The sequence below is a fragment of the Panthera uncia genome, chromosome A2, assembly GCF_023721935.1.
Source record: "Panthera uncia isolate 11264 chromosome A2, Puncia_PCG_1.0, whole genome shotgun sequence".
Taxonomy (NCBI): Eukaryota; Metazoa; Chordata; class Mammalia; order Carnivora; family Felidae; genus Panthera; species Panthera uncia.
Genome location: NC_064816.1, coordinates 150484447 through 150506453, shown reverse-complemented (window position 1 = coordinate 150506453; position 22007 = coordinate 150484447). Strand labels below are relative to the sequence as shown.

General features: G+C 37.1%; 2 protein-coding genes across 3 annotated transcripts in view; one reads left to right on the top strand and one right to left on the bottom strand.

The window, feature by feature from the left end:
- Positions 1-22007, bottom strand: part of LOC125930212 (serine protease 58-like) — a 69153-nt gene that overhangs the window by 45698 nt on the left and 1448 nt on the right. Inside the window, exons 3-6 of one of the 2 annotated variants that reach the window (XM_049641976.1) lie at positions 11933-12074; positions 6050-6297; positions 5097-5233; positions 4431-4714 (exon numbers count right to left, since the gene is read on the bottom strand). In XM_049641976.1, the coding sequence (XP_049497933.1) occupies positions 4565-4714; positions 5097-5233; positions 6050-6297; positions 11933-12074 (677 nt within the window). In that variant the 3' untranslated portion in view covers positions 4431-4564. Of the gene's footprint in view, positions 1-4430; positions 4715-5096; positions 5234-6049; positions 6298-11932; positions 12075-22007 lie in introns of those variants that run through there. The other variant, XR_007460114.1, reaches the window with a different exon arrangement.
- Positions 1569-22007, top strand: part of PRSS37 (serine protease 37) — a 29954-nt gene continuing 9515 nt past the window's right edge. The window contains exons 1-2 of the mRNA XM_049641977.1: positions 1569-1762; positions 4962-5082. The gene's annotated coding sequence lies outside the window, so the exon portion shown is untranslated. The remainder of the gene's footprint in view (positions 1763-4961; positions 5083-22007) is intronic.

Genomic DNA, 22007 nt, shown 5'->3' with positions numbered 1-22007 from the left:
CTTTCCTGTTTTGTTGAAGATTAGTTGACCATGTATTTGTGGGTCCATTTCTGGGTTCTCTATTCTGTTCCATTGATCTATGTGTCTGTTTTTATGCCAATACCATCTGTCTTGATGATTACAGCCTTGTAATACAGGTTAAAAGTCTGATATTTGGATGCTTCCAGCTTTAGTTTTCTTTTCCAACATTACTTTGGCCATTTGGGGTCTTTTGTGGTTCCATACAAATTTTAGGATTGTTTGTTCTAGCTCTGTGAAGAATGCTGGTGCTATTTTGGTAGGGATTGCACTGAATGTGTTGATTGCTTTGGATAGTATTGAAATTTTAACAATATTTGTTATTCCAATCTTTAAGCATGGAATATTTTTCCATTTCTTTGTGTATCCTTCAATTTCCTTCATAAGCTACATGAAATTCACTTTAGATCCAAAGACACAAATAGGTTGAACAGACGGAAGAAGATACTCCATATAAATACTAACCAAAAGAGAGCTAAAGTAACTATACTAATATCAGACAAAATAGACTTTCAGTCAAAAACTGTTGCAAGAGACAAAAGACATTATACATTAATAAAAAATTCAATTTAGCAAAAAAAATGATTATATATGTTCCAAACAACAAAGACCCACATTATATGAAGCAAATATTAACAAAATTGAAGGAAGAACTTCATTATGTCACTTTCAGTAAAACATGTAAACAGAAGATTAGTAAGGAAATAGAATACTTGAACAATAAAATAAACTAACTAGGCCTAACAAACAGAGTTCACTCCACCCAACAGAAGCAGAGAATAACACATTCTTCTCAAGTGCACACAGAACATTATCCAAGATAGGTCACGTTAGCCCACAAGTCTCAATAAGGTTACAAAGACTGAAATCATTCAAAGTGTATTTTCTGACTATAATGAATAAAACTAAAAATTTGAGAAGATGCAGAATGTTTGTGTCTAATAAAAATGAGCCCACAGGTATTTCTGAAAATTAGTAAGAATGGATACACCGGGCATTTAGCACACATTAGTCTAGATTGATAGCAGAGACAGAAGGGACTTGGAAACTGTATCCCTGGATATGTTTTTAATTATAGCAACAGAAAGCCCAACTCAAATTGTCCTAAACACTGAAAGGAATTTAGTACTAGATTATATTACTAAAACTATCCAGAGAAAAGACTTAAATTCTGGAATGGTTTAATCAGGACTTCAGCTACAGCTACATTTCTGGGCCATTCTCTTGTCTCAACCTCCTCCGTGAATGCATGTGATCCTTAGGCAGCTTCCCCGACAGCAGCAATTCTGATGTCTCATTCGCCTGCCACACTGCCCACACAAGGTCTCAACAGAGCTCATTACAATGTTATCTCAACACTGAACATTAAGACACTGATGTTTCATAAGCCAAATTGCATCATATATCCATCCCTGAGCCAGACACAGGGAGCTCACTGATAAGTTTAGGTCAGACTGCACCCTAGGGGATGACTGTGACCTAACAAAGGAGGGGTGGAAAGGACTGTGGGAGGGCAGTTACAGTGTCCGCTACTGAGATCATCCAGTCTAACTCTTTTTGTTTTATACATAAAGCCAATCTAAAAATCAAAGCTCATTGATTTCCCAAATTTATAGTTTGTCAATTCTAGGCTAAGAACTGAACCACAGTCTACTGAAACTGGATATCAATCTCCTCCAAAGAAGGACATGGACTGAGGAAGAAAAACTGTGATGCCAGAAGCATTAAGTGGTCGGCAAGTATGGTGAGGTTACAATAGTTTACCCAGGGAAACAATAGAAACGAAGACCCAGAAACAGATTTCTGAATGAACTCCCCAGGAAGCTGGAATGGGTCTAAGATGAATAAATAAGTGAGGGGTAAATAGAAGCCAAATATGTAACATAGACACATGAATTCAGAAAGGATCTTTGAAGTAATATATAAATAAAATTATGTACCCAAGAGGTGATCCCTCTCTTCCTGAGCTGAAGGTCAGACATGATTGAATCACAAGCTTGGAGATAAGATGGGAAACCAGAGTGCAGAGAAGAGCCATCCACTTGATCAAACAGGGCAAGCATTCCTGTCCCTATTCTCCATTTACTATACTGAAATCTGTTGGTTGGTATCAGGGATCCATTTTACTGCAATGTACTTAAGCTACAGAGAAGGTCATGGAGCATTAGCTCCAGCCCATGTACCAGAGAATAAGGAACCAGAAAGGAAATGAGCAGTGGTTGCTGGGAATGTCAGGAGGGGAAGGTGGATGTGACACGTGAAATTCTTGGTAAACTAACTTAAAATAGTCTTTGGAACCAGTCATATGCAGAATTGGAGTTTAGGTGAAATTGACAGGATAATTAGAAACGTATTTGCACACTCCAAAAATCAGTCGTGCGACAAACAGCCCAGTCTCGGTTAGACAAACAGATGATGATGAGATGTTGATTAGATGGATAGATCGGTAGATAGATAGATAGATAGATAGACAGACAGACACAGCTGGAGAGACATACTTACCTTTTCCTTTTCAAATTGAGGAGTGAGATGAGATGGAGAGAAGGAAAACTCATACAAGGAAAACTCAAGTCCAGAAAATATAAAGAAGTAAAAATGCCCAATAATGGAAGGATTTATGACCTAATCAATAAGGAAAGGCTTATAATTAAAACATCCGATTCAGCCTAGAACAACTGCAGTAGAATGGAGACAGTAAGAGCTCTAGGTAAGAGGCAAGAAAAAAAACAAAGGACAGGAATCAGGGTAGGTTGTTAGAAAGATCATCTCAGTAAAAAGTTCAGTTGCAACTAGTTCAGCCGGCTGATGACAATAGACAGCCTGGCATATGATAAAGGCGAAAAGGATTGTTAGCAACTTGAAGTAGTAGGAATTAAATAGGCAAAAGGGTGAAACAGGTGGAAACTGTCAAAACTACTAACCGCTGCCAATCCCTATACTATTCCTCTGCATATAAAACGTTTCCCACATTATCTCTGATCCCCATAAGAGCCTTAAAAAGAAAACTATTTTAGTTTTCTGAATCTTTGGAAAAGTATGTGATTTAATCAACTGGGTGGCAATTTGAATTTTAGGAAATCCCAACATTTCACAGCATGGGAAAAACAAAAATGCATTTCACATTTCAGGCACAAATTTCTTGAAGAGTCAATATTTTATATGAAAATAGATAGGCTTTAGTTTAAAATCAGTTTAATCTATCATGAACTAAAGAAAAATAATATGTAGAGAACACATTTTTGGAATGACAAGTGTTTTTTGAGTGTGCTTGTGGATGGAAGTGTGTGCTCATGAATTCACACGTCGTATAGAAGGTTGTATTCAGGGGCATGTATGAAAACTCCAAGGCAAAATCCTCATGAATTCCACCACTTTGTACCCCTTTAAGAAAGTATGTGTGATTTTAAATAAAAAGCAGTAAACTGGAAGGAAAATGTCCTGGAAAAAAACCTCATCTATCATTTATGAATCATTTATGCATAATGAATATCATTATGCATAACAGCTATAGTTCAAAATACAGAAATCCTTATTCCAAATATTACAAAGACCTTTGGGTGGCCTCAGTAAACCTAGGCAAACTTGAATTCTATAGATCTTTTAAGTAACTAATGGAAACTAACTGCACCACCTGTACACACAAACATGCACACACACACACACACACACACACACATACACATACCCAGGAGACACTTGGTCATTAGAAAAATTGCTAATCATCTGACCAACTTTTGGCAAATTACTGCTCAGCTATGTGGTTTACACTTCGCCCAAATAAACTCTTGGTAGTTATTATCCCTCATTTCCACTCGTTTTTTGTGTTCTTAAGATATGGCAGGGAGTATTTTAACAGAAATATCTGAATTGGTAGAATCCCAAAAGCTTCCTGGGTGAACTCCACTTCTTGAGGCCAGCATTCATGTTTTCAGTGTTAGGAACATTAAAGAGACTAGAGTCAGGGTGCCTGGGTGGCTCAGTCGGTTGAGTGTCTGACTTCAGTTCAGGTCATAATCTCACAATTTGTGGGTTGGAGACCCACATAGGGCTTTGCGCTGGACAGCACAGAGCCTGCTTTGGATTCTCTGTCTCCCTCTCTCTCTGTCCCTCCCCTGCTCTCTCTCACACATGCGCTCTCTCTCAAAAATAAATAACATTTAAAAAGAGATACTAGGAGTGCCTGGGTGGCTCAGTCAGTTAAGCATCTGACTTCAGCTCAGGTCATGATCTCGTGCTCCATGAGTTGGACCCCCAGGCTGGGTTCTGTGCTGACAGCTCGGAGCTTGCAGCCTGCTTCAGATTGTGTCTCGCTCTCTCTGTGTCATTCCCCCACTCATGCTCTCTCTGTCTCTCAAAAATTAATAAATGTTAAAAAAAATAAAATAAAAAGAAAGACTAGAGTCATGCCAACACCCAGGAATCATCAATGATCTCTTTTGAAACTCCAATCAAGCCTAGATCCTAAGAAAGACTGGGACTGTGATACATAATGTGGTTGCCGTGGATCAGCTGGGAGGTAAGGGTATCAGTGGAGCTCTACATCAGCTTATTTTGTAGAAATAATGTTCTTGATCCATGGCACGTAGCTGTGTAGGTCAGTGAAGACAACAATGTATCCTGTTAGAATACATCCGGTTTCCCAAGACAAAATCCCTTGTAATTCACCGCCACATATGGCTGGTGCAGCTGTGACCACCTGCCAGATAGAGTACAGGAATGAGAACTTCCGTACCACCTGAGATTTCATACCTGAACAAAAATGAAAGCCACTATATTTGCCATGCAAAGGGGTCCAGGATATAAGAATCTAGTATGAAAGCTTCTTTCCAATGCACTAACTACCCTTATACCTCCCACTCATCCCTAGACAGATTATTTCAAAGAACTATCTGGAAGACAGCTTTCCACTCCTCGAAAATCTATTTCTCTTGTCTCTATCACAGGGGGGAGAAGAGTGATCATTCTTTAGCCCCTTATTCTCTGAGCTCCTAGCCTACTGAAAAATCGAGATGGACCCTCGATGAAGGAGGAGAGACACAGAGACTGAGTTTATGCACAAATGAGGTAAGAAGACTTACCTGGCAGTGATCCTGACTTCCTAGCGTGGGTCCCATACAGAACATGTCTTCAAGGAGTTTTTCACCCAGTATTTTTTTGCAGTTTACATTAAAGTTCAATTGAGCCGTGACACTTTGCAGCTTACTATGTGAATTTCCTAAGCACAAGAAATAAAGGAGACTTTCATTCCCGTTTGCCTTTTCATAAGGCATCCTACCTCCTTCTCCTTCAAGCCTTCTTCTCAGTAAGAATGGACTGCAGAAGAACTGATGGAACACACCATGGGTCAAACACATCCTCCTGCTCTGTTTATCATCTCTGAAAGATGATCAGCATCAAGGGATGGTTGGTGAGAAGATACTCCACACATCAAACAAGATCTGAATCCAAGCTCTGTCATCACCAAGTTCATGATCTTGGATAATTAATTTCTCAAAGTCTTAGTTTCCTCTTTCATAAGGTATTAATCCCAAGAAAACGTATCTACATGATATGTGATGATGACTGTATAATATCTATAGTATGCTTAGTGCTTGGTAGGTAATCAGCGATCAGCAAATGGTAGTCATTATCATTGTGATTGATAACAATATCACTCCTGTTAGGTCAAGGGAAAGTAGGATTTTTTACCAATTTTCAAATTAAGATCCAAAGAAGTTAAAGAATTTGTTCATAAACCTACAATGAATGGTAGAACCAATACTCAAACATAGATCCCTGAGTTCCAGTCCCTGCAGGGTGTGCCAATGGGATACACACATGTAACACCTTGATCTAGGAATCGATTCTCAAGGCCCAAAAGATCATCTCTTCTGTAGAAAGCCAATACCGCTCATGCCATTTCTAGTTTTCCACACAGGCTTAGAAATCTGACACTAGGCCTCTAAGTTCCAATTCCTTCCCCTAATTCCTCAGAGATCTTGAAGATGTGAATATATCCAAGAACTATCTCTTCTTTTTGATAGTCACTCACCAATAAAGTCTTTAGTCTGTAACCAGGTGTGAATCAAGCAATCTTTAACTGCATTCTTGAGAGTAGGCAACTGAAACATATTGGTGGAGAAGAAAGTGAAAGGTACAGACAACTTTATCAGCATGAGGTCATTTTTAGGAGAGGTGGCAGTGAAGTTTGGGTGAATAATGATCTTCTCATAAGGTAAAATCTCCCCATGAAAGTCTCGAAGATTTGCAGAACTATCATGAAAGATGACCCAAAGATCTCTGGAAAATGAAAAAGAAAAAAAAAAAAGGATTGACACTCACAGGTCACAAGGCTAATCACTGCCCCCCCCACACACACACACACAATTTCCTTCTATAGTAACCCATTTAATCTTTTCCTCTCATGTTTGCCCATTTGATCTTTTTTTTTTTTAATTTTTTAATGTTTATTTATTTTTGAGAGAGAGAGGGCACGAGCAGGGGAGGGGCAGAGAGAGAAGGAGACACAGAATCCAAAACAGGCTCCAGGCTCTGAGCTATTGGCACAGAGGCTGACACAGGGCTCGAACCCACAAACCATGAGATCACAACCTGAGCCAAAGTCAGACGCTCAAATGACTGAGCCACCCAGTGCCCCTGTCCATTTGATCTTTTATATGTAGGTGCCACATGGGGTCATGCAGGTGATGCACTATACAAGTCAATGGGTTACCATTCACATAGACTATAATGGGGATGGTGCCTCCAGGAGTTAAGCAGTGCAATGGCTTGGGCTCTACTCTTAGCATAATTCTCGAGAGAAGCTCCAATTCAAGACCTAGAAACAGCAGAAAGAAGCATGCAAATGGATAGTCAAGGCTTTTATGAAAGTAGTAGGTTCTGTTAGGGAGGCTTCTTTGGGAGTTGGGGGAAACAGGAAATGTGAAACTGTAAAGAGGAAATGAGTAACAGCTTCGAGAGGTTAAATATTTTAAAGGTATGGAGGATCACCTGAATATACTATGCTTTACTCATGTCTATCAAAACTGCTGGATTAACAGGGTCTTCTGGTAGATCTTTGGGAAAACAGTAGTCAAAGATCCTGGTTTTCCACTGAGATCCAGTTGAGATCCACTCTCGCTAACATGGCTCAAAACCCTAAATTCAGGGGCACCTGGGTGGCTCGGTCAGCTAAGCGTCTGACTTTGGCTCAGGTCATGATCTCACAGCTTGTGAGTTCGAGCCCCGCGTTGGTCTCTGTGCTGACAGCTCGGAGCCTGGAGGCTGCTTTGGATTCTGTGTCTCCCTCTCTCTTTGCCCCTCCCCTGCTTGTGCTCTCTGTCTCTCATAAATGAATAAATGTTAAAAAAAAATTTTTTTTAACCCGAAATTCAGAACAGGGCACTCCTGTGAGGCCCCCGAGTCAGTCACTCAGGGATTTCTCTAGCGCCAGCAGTGAGATAGGTACCACACTGGTACTGAGCATCAATTTTTGTTGTTGTTGAGCTCCCAAATGCTAAGTTTATATTGTCTCCTAACAACAGTACCATTTGTCTCTCAGTCTGTCTTTGTCGCCTTATGGACAGTTATCAGATAAAGTCTAAAGAGAGAGGACAGAAATAGGCCTGATAAATTCATTCTTCAGTCAATCCCAAGGACTGACAAGTTTAAAAGATCTCATCAGAGCAGCATCCTTTAAATAAATTTTGCTTTGGCTCGCTTTTACAAGGTATTATACATTATAAGGACTTTCCTTAGTTTTGTTGTGTTCCTGAGAACTACCACACTTAGTTTCATCTGCTTGAAGTGCAGGATTCTGCTAGGTGCTTAGATGGGGATGACTGGTCTTTGGCCAGGGTATCGTAACTGACTGTTATAGTTCTCATTGGATCATCTTAGTCTATTTGGTTCTTTGTACCAAACACATGCTCCCTTTGTGTTTAAATTCATGTGATAGCTCTCCAGTTGGCATAATTCCCCAAGGACAATAAGAAAGTACAGTCGCCCTCAGAGGAACTTTTGACAGGTGCAAGGTTGTTCATTTGACAGATACATTAGAACAAAAAGGAAAGAAGCCTTCATGATAAGATTCTTTCTCTTTTATCTTTCTAAATGAGAGATCACTTAATGACCCTCGTCCCTCCATTTCCATACCTTGGGAATTAAGGAGTACTGGTGTTTTAATTATACAACTTAAATTATACAACTTCTACAACTGAACCTGGGTGGTTCAGTCAGTTAGGCGTCCAATTCTTGATTTTGGCTCAGTGCATGATCTCACGGTTCATGGGTTCAAGCCCCACATCAGGCTCCACACTGACAGTGCGGAGCCTGCTTGGGTTTCTCTCTGTCTCCCTCTCTCTCTCTGCCCCTCCCATGCATGTGCTCTCTTTCTCTCTCTCAAAATAAATAAACAAACTTGTTTAAATCAGTTTTAGCAACTCTCTTGTGTATCTTGTGTGTCAAATTGGCTTTTTCTGTTTCTAAGATTACTCTCCTTTCTTGCTGAAGGAAAGTCATTCATGTTTATAGTGTTGATTTAATAACTAAAACCAGTGCCCTCTAATATTTTATCCTTCCTCTATTTCTCTTTTTTCCTTCTGTTAAGAAATTTTGTGACTTATCATAAAATATATTTATAAGTAATTGCAGAATCTTATATTTTAAAGAATTTATGATAAATAGATGATTCAGGCAAATTATAGTGAGTGCATTTCAGTTTAAGGCAGCTCTATGACATGTAAAACTAAACTATGGTGGAAAAACAAGAGAATAGTGGTTGCCTCTGAGGGATATGGATGGACCATAATGAAGAAGGGGTATAAGGAAGACATTCGGATATTGTTTAACTTTGAATTCTGTTACATTAAATTTCCATATTAAAATTTATAAAGAATAGGACATGTGTATATTCGACAACAAAAATGAAATAAGAATTAAAAGGTATCTAAAATATTAATCAAGTAAAAGGGCAAAAGCATTTTCACACAAATATAAAGAGTAGAAATTCAAAATAGGTAGAAACAAGTCTGAGTATAATAATAATCAAAATAAATACAAATGGCCTAAACTCACCAGTTAAAAGACAGAAATTACAAACTGTATTTTTAGAAATCTTGCTATATGTAAATTAAGAGATGTGTTTAAATAAAAAAGATACAGAAAGGCAGAAAAGTAAAGACGTAAAATGATATACCAGGACAATACTAACTAACCAAACAACCAACCAGGATTGGCATGTTAATATCTGATAAATAGGCTCTAAGACAAACAATATTATCTATATGAGAGTAATGACATACAGTAATAGCCTTGATTTATTGGGAATGTACACAAAGTACCTACATTATAAATGTACCTAAATTTACATATATTTAATAAAATACCCTAAAAAATATTTTTTAAAAAAGTAATAAAGTTATAGGACTATTTTGCTCTACTAATACAGAAGAATATTTCAACTTAAATCTCTCAATTATTGATTTATTAAGAAAAAAAAATAGTAAGGATACCAAAGACTTAAACTACACAATTGAAGTTTGATATATAGAGAGACTTCTACCCTAAAATTAGAGAGTATACATTCTTCCATAACATGGGGGGTTGCAAAAATTGACCTGATACTGGTCTGAAAAGCAAGTCCCAATTCTTTTCAAAGAATTAGTATCACATAGATCACACTCTCTGACCACAAAAACAATTAAACTAGAACCCAAAGAATTTTTTTTTAATTTGGAAAGTTATCCCTCAAAATTTACCCCTCCATATTCTAAACTTATGAATGAAAGATTTAATCATGAGGAAATTTTTAAAAATTATTTAGAATTAAAATAATAATGAAAATGGCCCTTTTCAAAGATGGCAAATAGAAAATCCACAGGAACATATATATAAATTCTAGAAACAGTAGGAGAATATAACAAAGCAACAAGCCATTAGATCAATTTATGAACACCAATTACATTTCCATCATCACTAACAAGTAGAAAATATAATTTTCTGAAAGTACATCAATTAAAATATAATAGCAAAATATAAAGCACTTTAAGAATAAATTTAATAAGATATGTGCAAGACATGTATTCAGATAAAATAAATTTCTTGAAACGCATTAAAGGGAAAGCTAAATAAGTGGAGAGATATGCCAGATCCATGGCTGGGAATAATCAATATCAGAAAAATATCAATTCTCCCCAGCTGATACAAAGAGCTAAAGCAATTCCAAATAAATCACAACAGAGTTTTTCATAAAGCTTGAAAAGTTATTTAAAAGAATACCTAAGTGTTCCTGATAAATAAAAACATGGCTGGCCTACCCTATCAGACATCACAAATTATAATAAAGTCATAATTTTTAAGACACTGTGGAATTGGTCTATAATAAATAACCCAAAGGAGCAGTACAGAGACAGAGAGACCCAAAACAGACCCATGCAAAAATAAAGAATTTTGATAGATGTCAGAAGTGGTGTTGCAGGTGGTTGGAGAAAGAAGAGACCATTAGATAAATGACATGTGGATATTTAGCTTACTATGTTAAAAACAACAAAACTGGATCCCTACTTCACAGCATTCACAAAAATCAGTTCCAAATGATATAAATACTTAAATATAAAATCAAGTCTTTAGAATCTCTAGAAATAACCTTAAAGAAATATCTTTCTGATCTTGATGTCATAAAGAATATTTTCAACCAGTCACAATACCCAACAACCACAAATAAAGATTGATAACTTAAGTGTTAAATCATATTATAGTCAAATGAAGAGCTCTTATTAATCAAAATACACCATTAAAGAGAAGATCAAGCCACAAAGAAGATATTTTCAACATACGTAATTGACAAAAGAGTTATATCTAGGGCATTTATAGAAGTTCTACAAAGCAATTTTTTTTGAAAAGTCACAAAATGTTCAAAAAACATGAAAGAATATTTCCCAGAAGAAATATTAATAGCAGAAGGAGGAGGATGGAGAAGGACGAGGAAGAGAAAAAAATAAGCCAATCATCGCTACTAATAAAGATAATAAAATTATGAGCATAACAAGAAATTTAACACAATCAGCAAAATAATAAAAAAGTTGGACAATACTCAATGCTGGAAAATGCTTATAAATTGCTGGAGTATGTGTAAAGTGAACATTTGCATCCTCTATGACATCCAGGAGATGTTGTTGCAGATATACCGATATGTATGTATGTATATGTGTATATATATACATCTATATGTGTGTGTGTATTGCAGATATACACATGAGAATACCTTCCAAGGTACATGGTACAACTATGATTACAGTAACCATTCACAATAGCAGAAACCTAGAAATGACTCAAATGTCTACCAAGAAAAGAATGAACAAATTGTGATAGTCACATTTAAATATTATACTGTAATGAAAAATGAAATATAATCATATCCCTAACATTTTGGATGAATCTTAAAAACATTAAGAATGATTTGCAAAGTCAGGGTGCCTGGGTGGCTCAGTCAGTTGAGCATCGACTCTTGATTTCTGCTCAGGTCATGATCTCACAGTTGGTGAGTTCGAGCCCCGCAACGGGCTCTGTGCTGACAGTGCAGAGCCTGCTTGGGATTGTCTCCCTCTCTCTCTGCCCCTCCCCTGATCACTCTTTATCTCTCTCTCTCAAAAATAAATAAATAAATAAATATTTTTTTAAAAAAAGAGTGACCTGCAAGGTTATTTTTACCTATACGTAAGGTATCATATTACACCGTATTACTTTTCCTTTTGGGACATGTCAAACATAAGAATGTGGAACATTCCTTAGTCAAGTTGTATCTGAGTAGCTGAACTCCCTTTTACCATGATAGTCCTAGAATTTCTTGACCACAAAGTTTTTAGAATTCCCACAAGAAGTGCAGAGGCCCAGCCTCGGAGCCTTGGAACAGAGTGGATGGATCCCCATCACTTACGGTAAGAAGCAGTGTGCAGCCGTCAACACCCACTGAGGGGCAATCAGAGTCCCCACACAGGACCGATAACTGGAATTCAGGTAAAATAAGTAGAGAAGGTGATTTAACCCTTCTATGTCTTCACTAACAAATGAAACACCACCTGGAAGACAGAGAGAAGAGAATCAAGGGATATAAACTGGCCGACTAAAGAGAACTCAAGGTGCTTATAGAGATTTCAGAATGCTGGTATCAGTTAATATAAATATTTACCACTTATTAATCACTTAGCCCCTACTCTATGGTACTAGAGAACCACACTGTACAAAACACTGTATTAAAGTACTTTATGTACTTTTTAATTTTTTTTTATTTTTCACAGGAAAAAAAACTATAGGGTGTATAAATTTTATATTATCTTACAGATTAAGAATTTATTGAAGAGAGTGTCTTTTCCACATTGAATATTCTAGTCTTCTTTGTCATAGATTAATTGACCATATAATCATGGGTTTATTTCTGGGCTCTCTATTCTGTTCCAGTGATCTATGTGTTTTTGTGGCAGTACCATACTGTTTTACTATACAGCTTTGTAGTACGACTTGAAACCTGGAATTGCGAGGTCTCCAGCTTTGTTGTTCTTTCTCAAGATAGACAATATAATGGAATATTAGGCAGCCATAAAAAGGATGTGATCGTGCCATTTGCAATGATATGAATAGACCTAGATGGTATTATGCAAAGTGAAATATGTCAGACTGAGAAAGACAAATACCACATACGTGGAATCTAAAAAAATCTGATAAATAAACAAACAAAAAAGAGAAATAGGCCTATAAATACAGAGAACAAACTGATGGTTAACAGAGGGCAGGGGGATGAGGGGATGGAAAAAATGGGCACAAGTTTCTATAGAATGAGTAAGTCACGGGAATACAGTCCATGATATTCTAAAAGCTAGTATGGTGCCAGATGGTAACTATAATTATGGTGAGCATAGTATAATGTATAAACTCGTGGAATCACTGAATCACTATGCTGTAGACCTGTAATGTTGTGTGTCAACTGTATTCAATTTTTTTATTTAAATAAAATTAGCACACGAGGTCATACGACCAGTGAATGATGGTTGGTTCAAGGATTCAGACTTCAGTCCATGTGATTCCAAATCCCATTTATGCACTTCTCTTCTACAGGACCTCCCTGCCTCTCCTCACCCAGTTTGCTGCTTTCCAGAGTGACTTAGCTCATTTCTAACCTTCCAAAGGCTTAAGGATTCTTGGCTGTATCCACAGTCAAGCAATGCAGCCTTTCCTATAGCTCCCTGATTTTTCCTACTGGTTGACTACAGGGACACTCTGAGACCAGTCATCATAACTCCTGCAGGAAAAAAAAAATAAGTAATTAAAAATAAAACTTTAATTCTGGCAAAAGAATATAGGGAGAGATACTCTACACAGACACTGAAATATAGTACACTACTTATCCTCTGGAAACAGATGCCTTGATTCAAATTCGGGCTGTATCCTTAGTAGTATGGACTTGAACAAATTATGTAGATCCCTATGTTAATTTCCTTACTTGTACACTGAGATCATAACAACTTCTTTCCTAGGGTTTCTGTGAGAAATAAATGTGGTAATATATGTAAATTGTTTGGAAGAATGTTTCATGTATAATGTGTGTTCAGTAAATGTTATTTCTTACTAATTCAGCTTCAAGTATATTTTAATGTTGAGAAAGTGCAAAACAATGTTCAAAATGAGACAAAGACAAAAGCCCTTTCATGATCCCCAAAATGACTAAACATCAGATATTAACTGATACGTCTTTTCTTTGCATTATTGGTATTATCAGTGACAGCTCTATTTTAATCCTCCACTTCCTTAAAAAAAACTTTTGAGAAACCCAATTCTGAACTGATTCCATTTCTCTAAATCCATCTTCAAAATTATCCAGCATAAGCTCAAACCCTGTAAGATGCCCCTCCCATCTGGGGCACTTCTGAGGTTCTCTGGAGTGTGTTCTTCCCACTGCATAAAGAAAAAAAAAAAAAAAAACCTCACTATTTTCATTATTGCTGTGTTCTTGGTGCCATTTGGTTGATGGGTACAACAAAGCAGATTAAATCCTGTTTTCTCCAGTTTAGGAACAGCAGGAAAATAGAAAACTATTTTTTAAGTTTTTATTTTAATTCCAGTTAGTTAATATACAGTGCTGTTAGTTCTGAGTGTACAATATAGTAATTTAACACTTCCACACAACACCCAGCGCCCATCACAACAAGTGCACTCCTTCGTCCTTATCACTTATTTCATCCATCCCCCCGCCCACCTCTCTTCCGGTAACCATCAGTTTGTTCTCTATAGTTAAGAGTCTGTTTCTTGGTTTGCCTCTCTTTTTTCCTCTTTGCTTGTTTGCTTTGTTTTTTAAATACCACACGAGTGAAATCATGGTATTTGTCTTTCTCTAACTTATTTCATTTGGCATAATACTCTCTAGCTCTATCAACATCATTGCATATGGCAAGATTTCATACTTTTTTATGGCTGAGTAATATTCCATTGTGAATATATATCACATCTTCTTTATCCATTTACTGGTCAATGGATACTTGGATTGCTTCCATAGTTTGGCTATGGTAGGTAATGCTGCTATAAACATTGGGGTGCATGTATTCCTTTCAATTAGCAGATTTGCTAGATCACAGGGTAGTTCTGTTTTTAACTTTTTGAGGAACCTCCATACTGGTTTCCACAGTGACTGTACCAGTTTGCATTCCCACCAGCAGTATAAGAGAGTTCTTTTTTTCCCACATCCTCACCCAACACTTGTTTATTGTGTTTTTGATTTTAGCCATTCTGACACATGTGAGGTGATCTCATTGTGGTTTTGAGTTGCACTTGTCTGATGAGTGATGTTGAGCATCTCTTCATGTATCTGTTGGCCATCTGTATGTCTTCTTCTGACAAATGTCTACTTATGTCTTCTTCCCATTTTTTAATTGGATTATTCATTTTGGGGGGTACTGAGTTTTATAAGTTCTTTATATATTTTGAGTACTAACCCTTTATCAGGTATGTCATTTGCAAATATTTTCTCCCATTCAGTAGACTGCCTTTTACTTTTGTTGATTATTTCCTTCACTGTGCAGATCCTTTTTATTTTATGAAGCCCCTATAGTTTATGTTTACCTTTGTTTCCCTTGCCTCAGGGGACATATCTAGAAAAAAGTTGCTATTGCCAATGTCAAAGACCATTTTTATGGCTTCAGGTCTCACATTTAGGTCTTTAATCCATTTTGAATGGTTTTTTTTTTTTCAAGATTGCTTTGGCTATTCAGGTCTTTTGTGGGATTTTAGGATTCTTTGTTCGAGTTCTATGAGAAATGCTATTGATATTTTGATAAGGATTGCAATAAATGCGTAGATTGCTTTGGGTAGTATAGACATTTTAATAATATTTTTCTTCCAATCCATGAGCATGGAATGTCTGTTTCTTTGTGTCATCTTTAATTTCTTTCATCAGTGTTTTATAGTTTTCAGAGTACAGGTCTTTCACCTCTTTGGTTTGGTTTATCTTAGGTATCTTAAGGGTTTTGGTGCAGTTGTAAATGGGACTGATTCCTTAATTTCTCTTTCTGCTGCCTCATTACTGGTATATAGAAATGCAACAGATTTCTGAATGTTGATTCCTATTTCAGTTTTGGTAGTTTATATGTTTCTAGGAATTTATCCATTTCTTCTAGGTTATCCAATTTGTTTGCATAGTTTTTCATAATATGTTCTTATAATTGTTTGTATTTCTGTGATGCTGGTTGTTATTTCTCCTCTCTCATTTGTGATTTTATTAATTATCAATTTTATTAATTTTTTCAAAGAACCAACTCCTGGTTTCATTCATCTGTTCTATTGTTTTGTTTTGTTTTTTAGTTTCTACATCCTTTACTTCTGCTCTAATCTTTGTAATTTCCTTCCTTCTGCTGGCTTTAGGCTTTGTTTGTTGTTCTTCTTCTAGCTCCTTTAGGTGTAAGGTTAGGTTGTTTATTTGAGATTTCTTTTGCTTCTTGACGTAGACCTGTATTGCTACATATTTCCCTCTTAGGACTGCTTTTGCTGTATCCCAATGTTTTGGACTGTGGTGTTTTCATTTTTATGTGTTTCCATATATTTTTAAAATTTCTTCTTTGATTTCCTGGTTCAGTTTTAGTAGCATGTAGTTTAACTTCCATGCATTTGTAGTCTTCACAAATTTTCTTGTGGTTGAATTCTAGGTTCATAATGTTGTGGTCAAAAAAAGGTATACCGTATGATTTCAATCTTTTTAGTATTTATTGAGGCCTGTTTTATGACCTAACTTGAGACCTATTCTGGAGAATTTTCCATGTGCACTTGAAAAGAATGTGTATTCTGCTGGTTTAGGATGGAATGTTCTGAATATATGTTATGTCCATCTGGTCCAATGTCATTCAAAGCCACTGTTTTCTTGTCTATTTTATGTTTAGATGCTCTATCCATTGATGTAAGTGGGGTGTTAAAGTCCCCTACTATTATTGTGTTATTATCAATCAGTTCCTTTATGCTTGTTATTAACTTTTACATATTTGGGTGTTTTCATGTTGGAGGCATAAATATTTATAATTATTAGATCTTGTTAGATTGTCCCCTTTACTATTATATAGTACCCTTCTTTTATGTTGTAACAGTCTTTGTTTTAAAGTTTAGCTGGTCTGATATAAATATTGTTACTCTGTGCTTTCTTTTGACCTCCATTTACATGATAAATGTTTCTCCACCCCCTCACTTTCAATCTGCAGGTGTTTTCAGGTATAAAATGAGTTTCTTATAGGCAGTATATAGTTGGGTTTTTTTTATTTTTTAATGTTTATTTGTTTTTGAGAGAGAGAGTGACAGAGTGCGAGTTGGGGAGGGACAGAGAGAGAGAGAGACACAGAATCTGAAGCAGGCTCCAGGCCCTGAGCTGTCAGCACACAGCCCAACGTGGGGCTTGAACTCATGAACCATGATATCATGACCTGAGCCAAAGTCAGACACTTAACTGACTGAGCCACCTAGGCACACCTAGTTGGGTCTGTTTTTAAATACATTCATACACCTCTGTCTTTTGATTGGAGCATTTAGTCCACTTACATTCAAAGTAATTATTGATAGATATGTATTTACTGCCATTTTATTACTTGTTTTGTTATTGTTTCTGGAGATTTTCTCTGATCCTTTCTTGTCTTTGTCACTTTGTTCCAATTTGGGTTTCTCTTGCTTTCTCAATTTCTGTTTCTGGGTCCTAGGGTTTTCACCTATAGACGATAAGCAGTGAAGGAACAATGATGTGTACAATATCCCCCACTATCTGGGACAGTGTCTGGCACATGGTAGGAACTCAAAATGTATGAGTGATTGGAGTAAAATTCACCTTGTATGCAGGGATCCACTGGGAGGCTCTGAAATTAATGAAATGGTTTTCTGAATCCATAAGTGAAGCAACCACCATCAGAAGACTAAGACCTAATGTTATGTATATGTGTGTGTACTTTTTTTCCCAAATTCATATATGCATGCATTTATTTAAAAAATATTTCCTGAATATCTACTATGTGCCAGGCAACATATTTGATGTTAATATAAAAGGGTATTCAATAGAAGTAGACTTTGCCTTCATGAAATGAGGGCGGGAGACAATAAGCAAATAAACACATCAATAGATAGCTATAAGTTGGATGAGATAGAATTTTCCATGAGAAAGAATAAGAAGAGAGGGTAAACAAAGGATCTAATTTATTTTTCAACGTTGTTTTTTGTGTTTTTTTTTTTTTTAATTTATTTATTTTTGGGACAGAGAGAGACAGAGCATGAACGGGGGAGGGGCAGAGAGAGAGGGAGACACAGAATCGGAAACAGGCTCCAGGCTCCGAGCCATCAGCCCAGAGTCTGACGCGGGGCTCGAACTCACGGACCGCGAGATCGTGACCTGGCTGAAGTCGGACGCTTAACTGACGGCGCCACCCAGGCGCCCCCAAAGGATCTAATTTAGTTTGGGTGGGCAAAAAAGTACTTGCTGGGTAAGTGACGGGTAATCTGAGACAGCAAAGATGAGAAAAACCAGCCATGGGAAGAGCAGAAGAAAGAGCTTTTCCAGAACTACATGTGCAAAAGCTCAAGGATGGGAAAGAACTGGGAAATGCTCAGGAGTCTGAAGAGAGCCAAAGAAATTGAAGCCTAGTGGGAGAGGAAAAGATTGGCCTAAGAGGAGCCTTGAGAGGAGGATTTTATTCTAAGTGTAATAAAAAATCTATTAAAGAATTTGAATGTACAGAAGTCATGTGATCCAATTATTTTTTTTAAAATCACTGGATTTAAAAAAAAAATCACTGGATTTTTATTAGAAATGGATTATAGAAACAGTCGCGCTTACTGAAGTGACCTGGCAAAAAGTGATGTGCCTTGCACTAAAGTAGCAGTGGGGGAGTTGGAGAAGAGCATCTAAGTGGATGGATGGACATAAGACCTATATCAAAAATAAAACTGACAGGAAATCCATTTAAACAGTATTCTGATAATAAGATACACATTGCTTTAACAAAGATTATCTACCTTCTCATTACATAAGTATTCAATCAATAATTATCATTAAAAGATTCAAAATAGGGGTGCCTGGGTGGCTCAATCAGTTGAGCATCTGACTCTTGATTTCAACTCAGGTCATGATCCCAGGGTTGTGGGATCAAGCCCTGTGTCAGGCTCCATGCTGAGAGTGGAGCCTATTTGCCTACTTGGGATTCTCTCTCTCTTTCTTTCTCTTTCCTTCTGCTCCTCTCCCCCACTTGCACTATAAGTAAGTAAGTAAGTAAGTAAATAAATAAATAAACAAATAAATAAATAAATAAATTTTAAGACTAAAAGGGGTTCTCATGCTCAGAAAAGTTGAGAACCATTGACACAGAAAATCTTCACGTTCCTTCACTCTAAGATATTCAAGTGTATAAATCTAAGTCTTATTTAATTCCCACAATCTATCCCTGACTCCAGACCTTCTCTGGTTGGCTTTTAAGAAGTATGCACTACACTAGCTCCTTCTTACCTGCAGCAACAAGACAGAGCTCCTTCAAGCCACAGGGACTTCCAAGGAAAGCTGAGGAACACATTTTCTCCTAATACACCCGGCTGAGCCCCCAACTAAATATGGGTCATTTACTCAAAAACTTCTCAGATTCCTTTCCACCAAACCCCTGGTGCCCTAACTCACTCTTGACTGAGCTTTACAAAGTCACTGATTCTAAGAATGTGCTAGAAACTTACACATGGCCTCCTTTCCTTCCATTCCAATCGGTCCTTGCCTATTTTACCTTCCCTCTCTACCTGAGTCAGATTCCTTTATTCATCATTTTAATGATATTCTTATTACTCTTCAGAACTCCCTTGTCCTAATGTCCTTGAGTCAACTGGGCAAATCTTAACTCCGTATTCATGCAACATCTGCCTCCACTGCGTCTGCAGCTTTAACTTTCTTAACTTGCCACAGACATAGAACACATTAACTACCTCCTCCTCCTAGAAACAGCTCCTCTGATGGTGTATATTACACTTTTGTTTTCTCCTGCCTCATAAGGTACTTTACTGGGCTCTCCTCTTCCAGCAGCCCCTAAAGCATTAGAGCTCACGTTTCCATTTGATCCAAGAAGGAGTAGCCCCATTCCCCCCAGCTCTTCAGTTCCTCAACTGAAAGCCCCTGCACAACAAACACAACAAACAAAGATAGAAAGACTCTGAATAATGGAAAGAAGTAAGGGGACTGCCTAAGGAACCTGGGGACTTAAGGAACAGCCTAACACCAACTTCCCTGGGTATACTCATCAAAATTAAAAACAATTGCTTTATAAAAGACCCTCTGAAGACAGTTTAAAGACAAGTTATGGACTTGGAAATATATGTGCAAACCTCCTAGCTGAGAAAAGACTTGTATCTGATCTATATACATACTCTCAGACTCAACAGTCTGATTATAAAATAGGAAAAAGACAAGAAAAAACACTTCACTAAAGAAAATATCCATGAGGTAAACAGGCATATGAAGAGATATTCAACATCCTCAGTCACAGGAAAAATAAACATTAAAGTTTCAATGAGGTATTACTATGTATCTAACAGAACAGCTAGTATGAAAAATAGTGCAATTTGGTGACAACACCAAATGCTGGCATGGAGGTAGAGAAAATAGGTCACTTATACATTGTTGGTGAGAATCTAAAATGGTGAAGCCAACCTGAAAAACAATATGCTATAAAACTAAACATACAATTACCATATGGCAGAAACTGCACTCTTGGACTTACATCCCAGACAAACAAAAACTTACTATCACACAAAAATGCAGCAGGTTTATTCTTAAAAGTTAAAACCTGAAAACAACCAAATGTCCTTCAATGGATGAATGATTAAGCAAACTAGAGTACATCCATTCCACAGAATAATAGTAATAAAAAGAATTAATAGTTAATATACACACATCTTGGACAAATCTCTAGGGGATTATGCTAAATGAAAAGAGCCAATCCTAAATACAACATACTGTATGATTCCATTTGTATAATATTCTTGAAACAAGAAAATTACAGAAATGGAGAACACATTAGTAGTTGCCATGGGTTAGGAAAGGGGGGCGGTGTGGAGGAGGGAGAATGAAAACGGTGTGTGGGTAGAAGGGCAATAGGAAGGAGGCTCTGCTGATGGACTGTTCTGTGTCCTGGAAATGGTGGTGGATGCACAGACCTACACATGTGAAGTTGTACAGATTTAAACAGATTTAAATACACACACACACACACACACACACACACACACACACACAGGTAAAACTGGGGAAAGCTGAATAAACTCTGTGGATCATACCAATGTTACTCCCATGATTTGCTATCGTGCCATAGTTACACAAGATGTTACCATGGTGGAAACTACAGGAAGGACACGTGGGACTCCTCTGTACATTTCTTGCAACTTCCTATAAATGCATAATTATTTCAGAATAAAAATTTTAAACCAAGAAAGGCAACTGGAATTCTTCATAGTTCTGTCTTTTACACATTTCTTTTCTGTAAATTCTTTTCAAGTAATCTTTTTCACTCATTCCTATGAATTCAAATCCTTTCAAAATTCCCAAATTCCCAAATCTGTATCCCAGCTCAGACTCCTGTCGTGAGTTCCCGACCCTTGGATTCAGGTGGACATCTCCATTTGATATCTCAAAAGCACTTCGAACTCAGTAAGTGAAAAATGTAATTTGTCTTCTTCCCCAAATGCCTCCTTCTTTTCCAGTGTTCCCTATTTCAGTAAATTGTACCACCATTCACCCAACCAGAAATCTGGATGACACCCTTTACTTTTTCCTACCCTTCATTCCTCACATTCAACTGATCACAACTTCTATCTCCTTGTTACCTCCGGAATCCTTTTACTTTCTTACATCCTCACTGCCACCACCCTAGTCTACTCTGTTGCCCTGACAGTTGCAACAGTCTCTTAAATTTCTCCCCAGATCTTTCCCACCCACAACCCATATCTCTACTCAAATCCATTCTCCTACTGAAGTCACATGAATATTTTACAATCATAAATGTGGTAATATAACTCTCATATTTAAAACTCTTTAAAGGATTCCTATTATACTCAGGATCATTTCTAAAATTAAGGCTAAAAGACCCTCTACTATATGATTCTTAATCTACTTCCTTCCTCTGTGCTCCAACCACACAGATGGGCTTTTAGTTAAACATGTCACACCTCATGACCTTCACACTTACTGGCTCCTCTATCTAAAACGACCTACCCAGTCCCTACCCAATTAACTTGGTTAACTCCACTCAGTCTAACATAGGTATAGGAATCACGGCATGTCGTTAAAAGATACATATTTTTCTCATGTTGCACATATAGAAACTGAGGTTCAGAGATGTTAGGGTATCTGTCCCTAACTAGGTAAAAGAGTATAAATGCCTAATTACAGAGTCATAGCAACTTCATTATGGGCATGTCATAATTACTCTGTGCCTTGGTTTCCTCATCAAAAAAAAAAAAAAAAAAAAAAA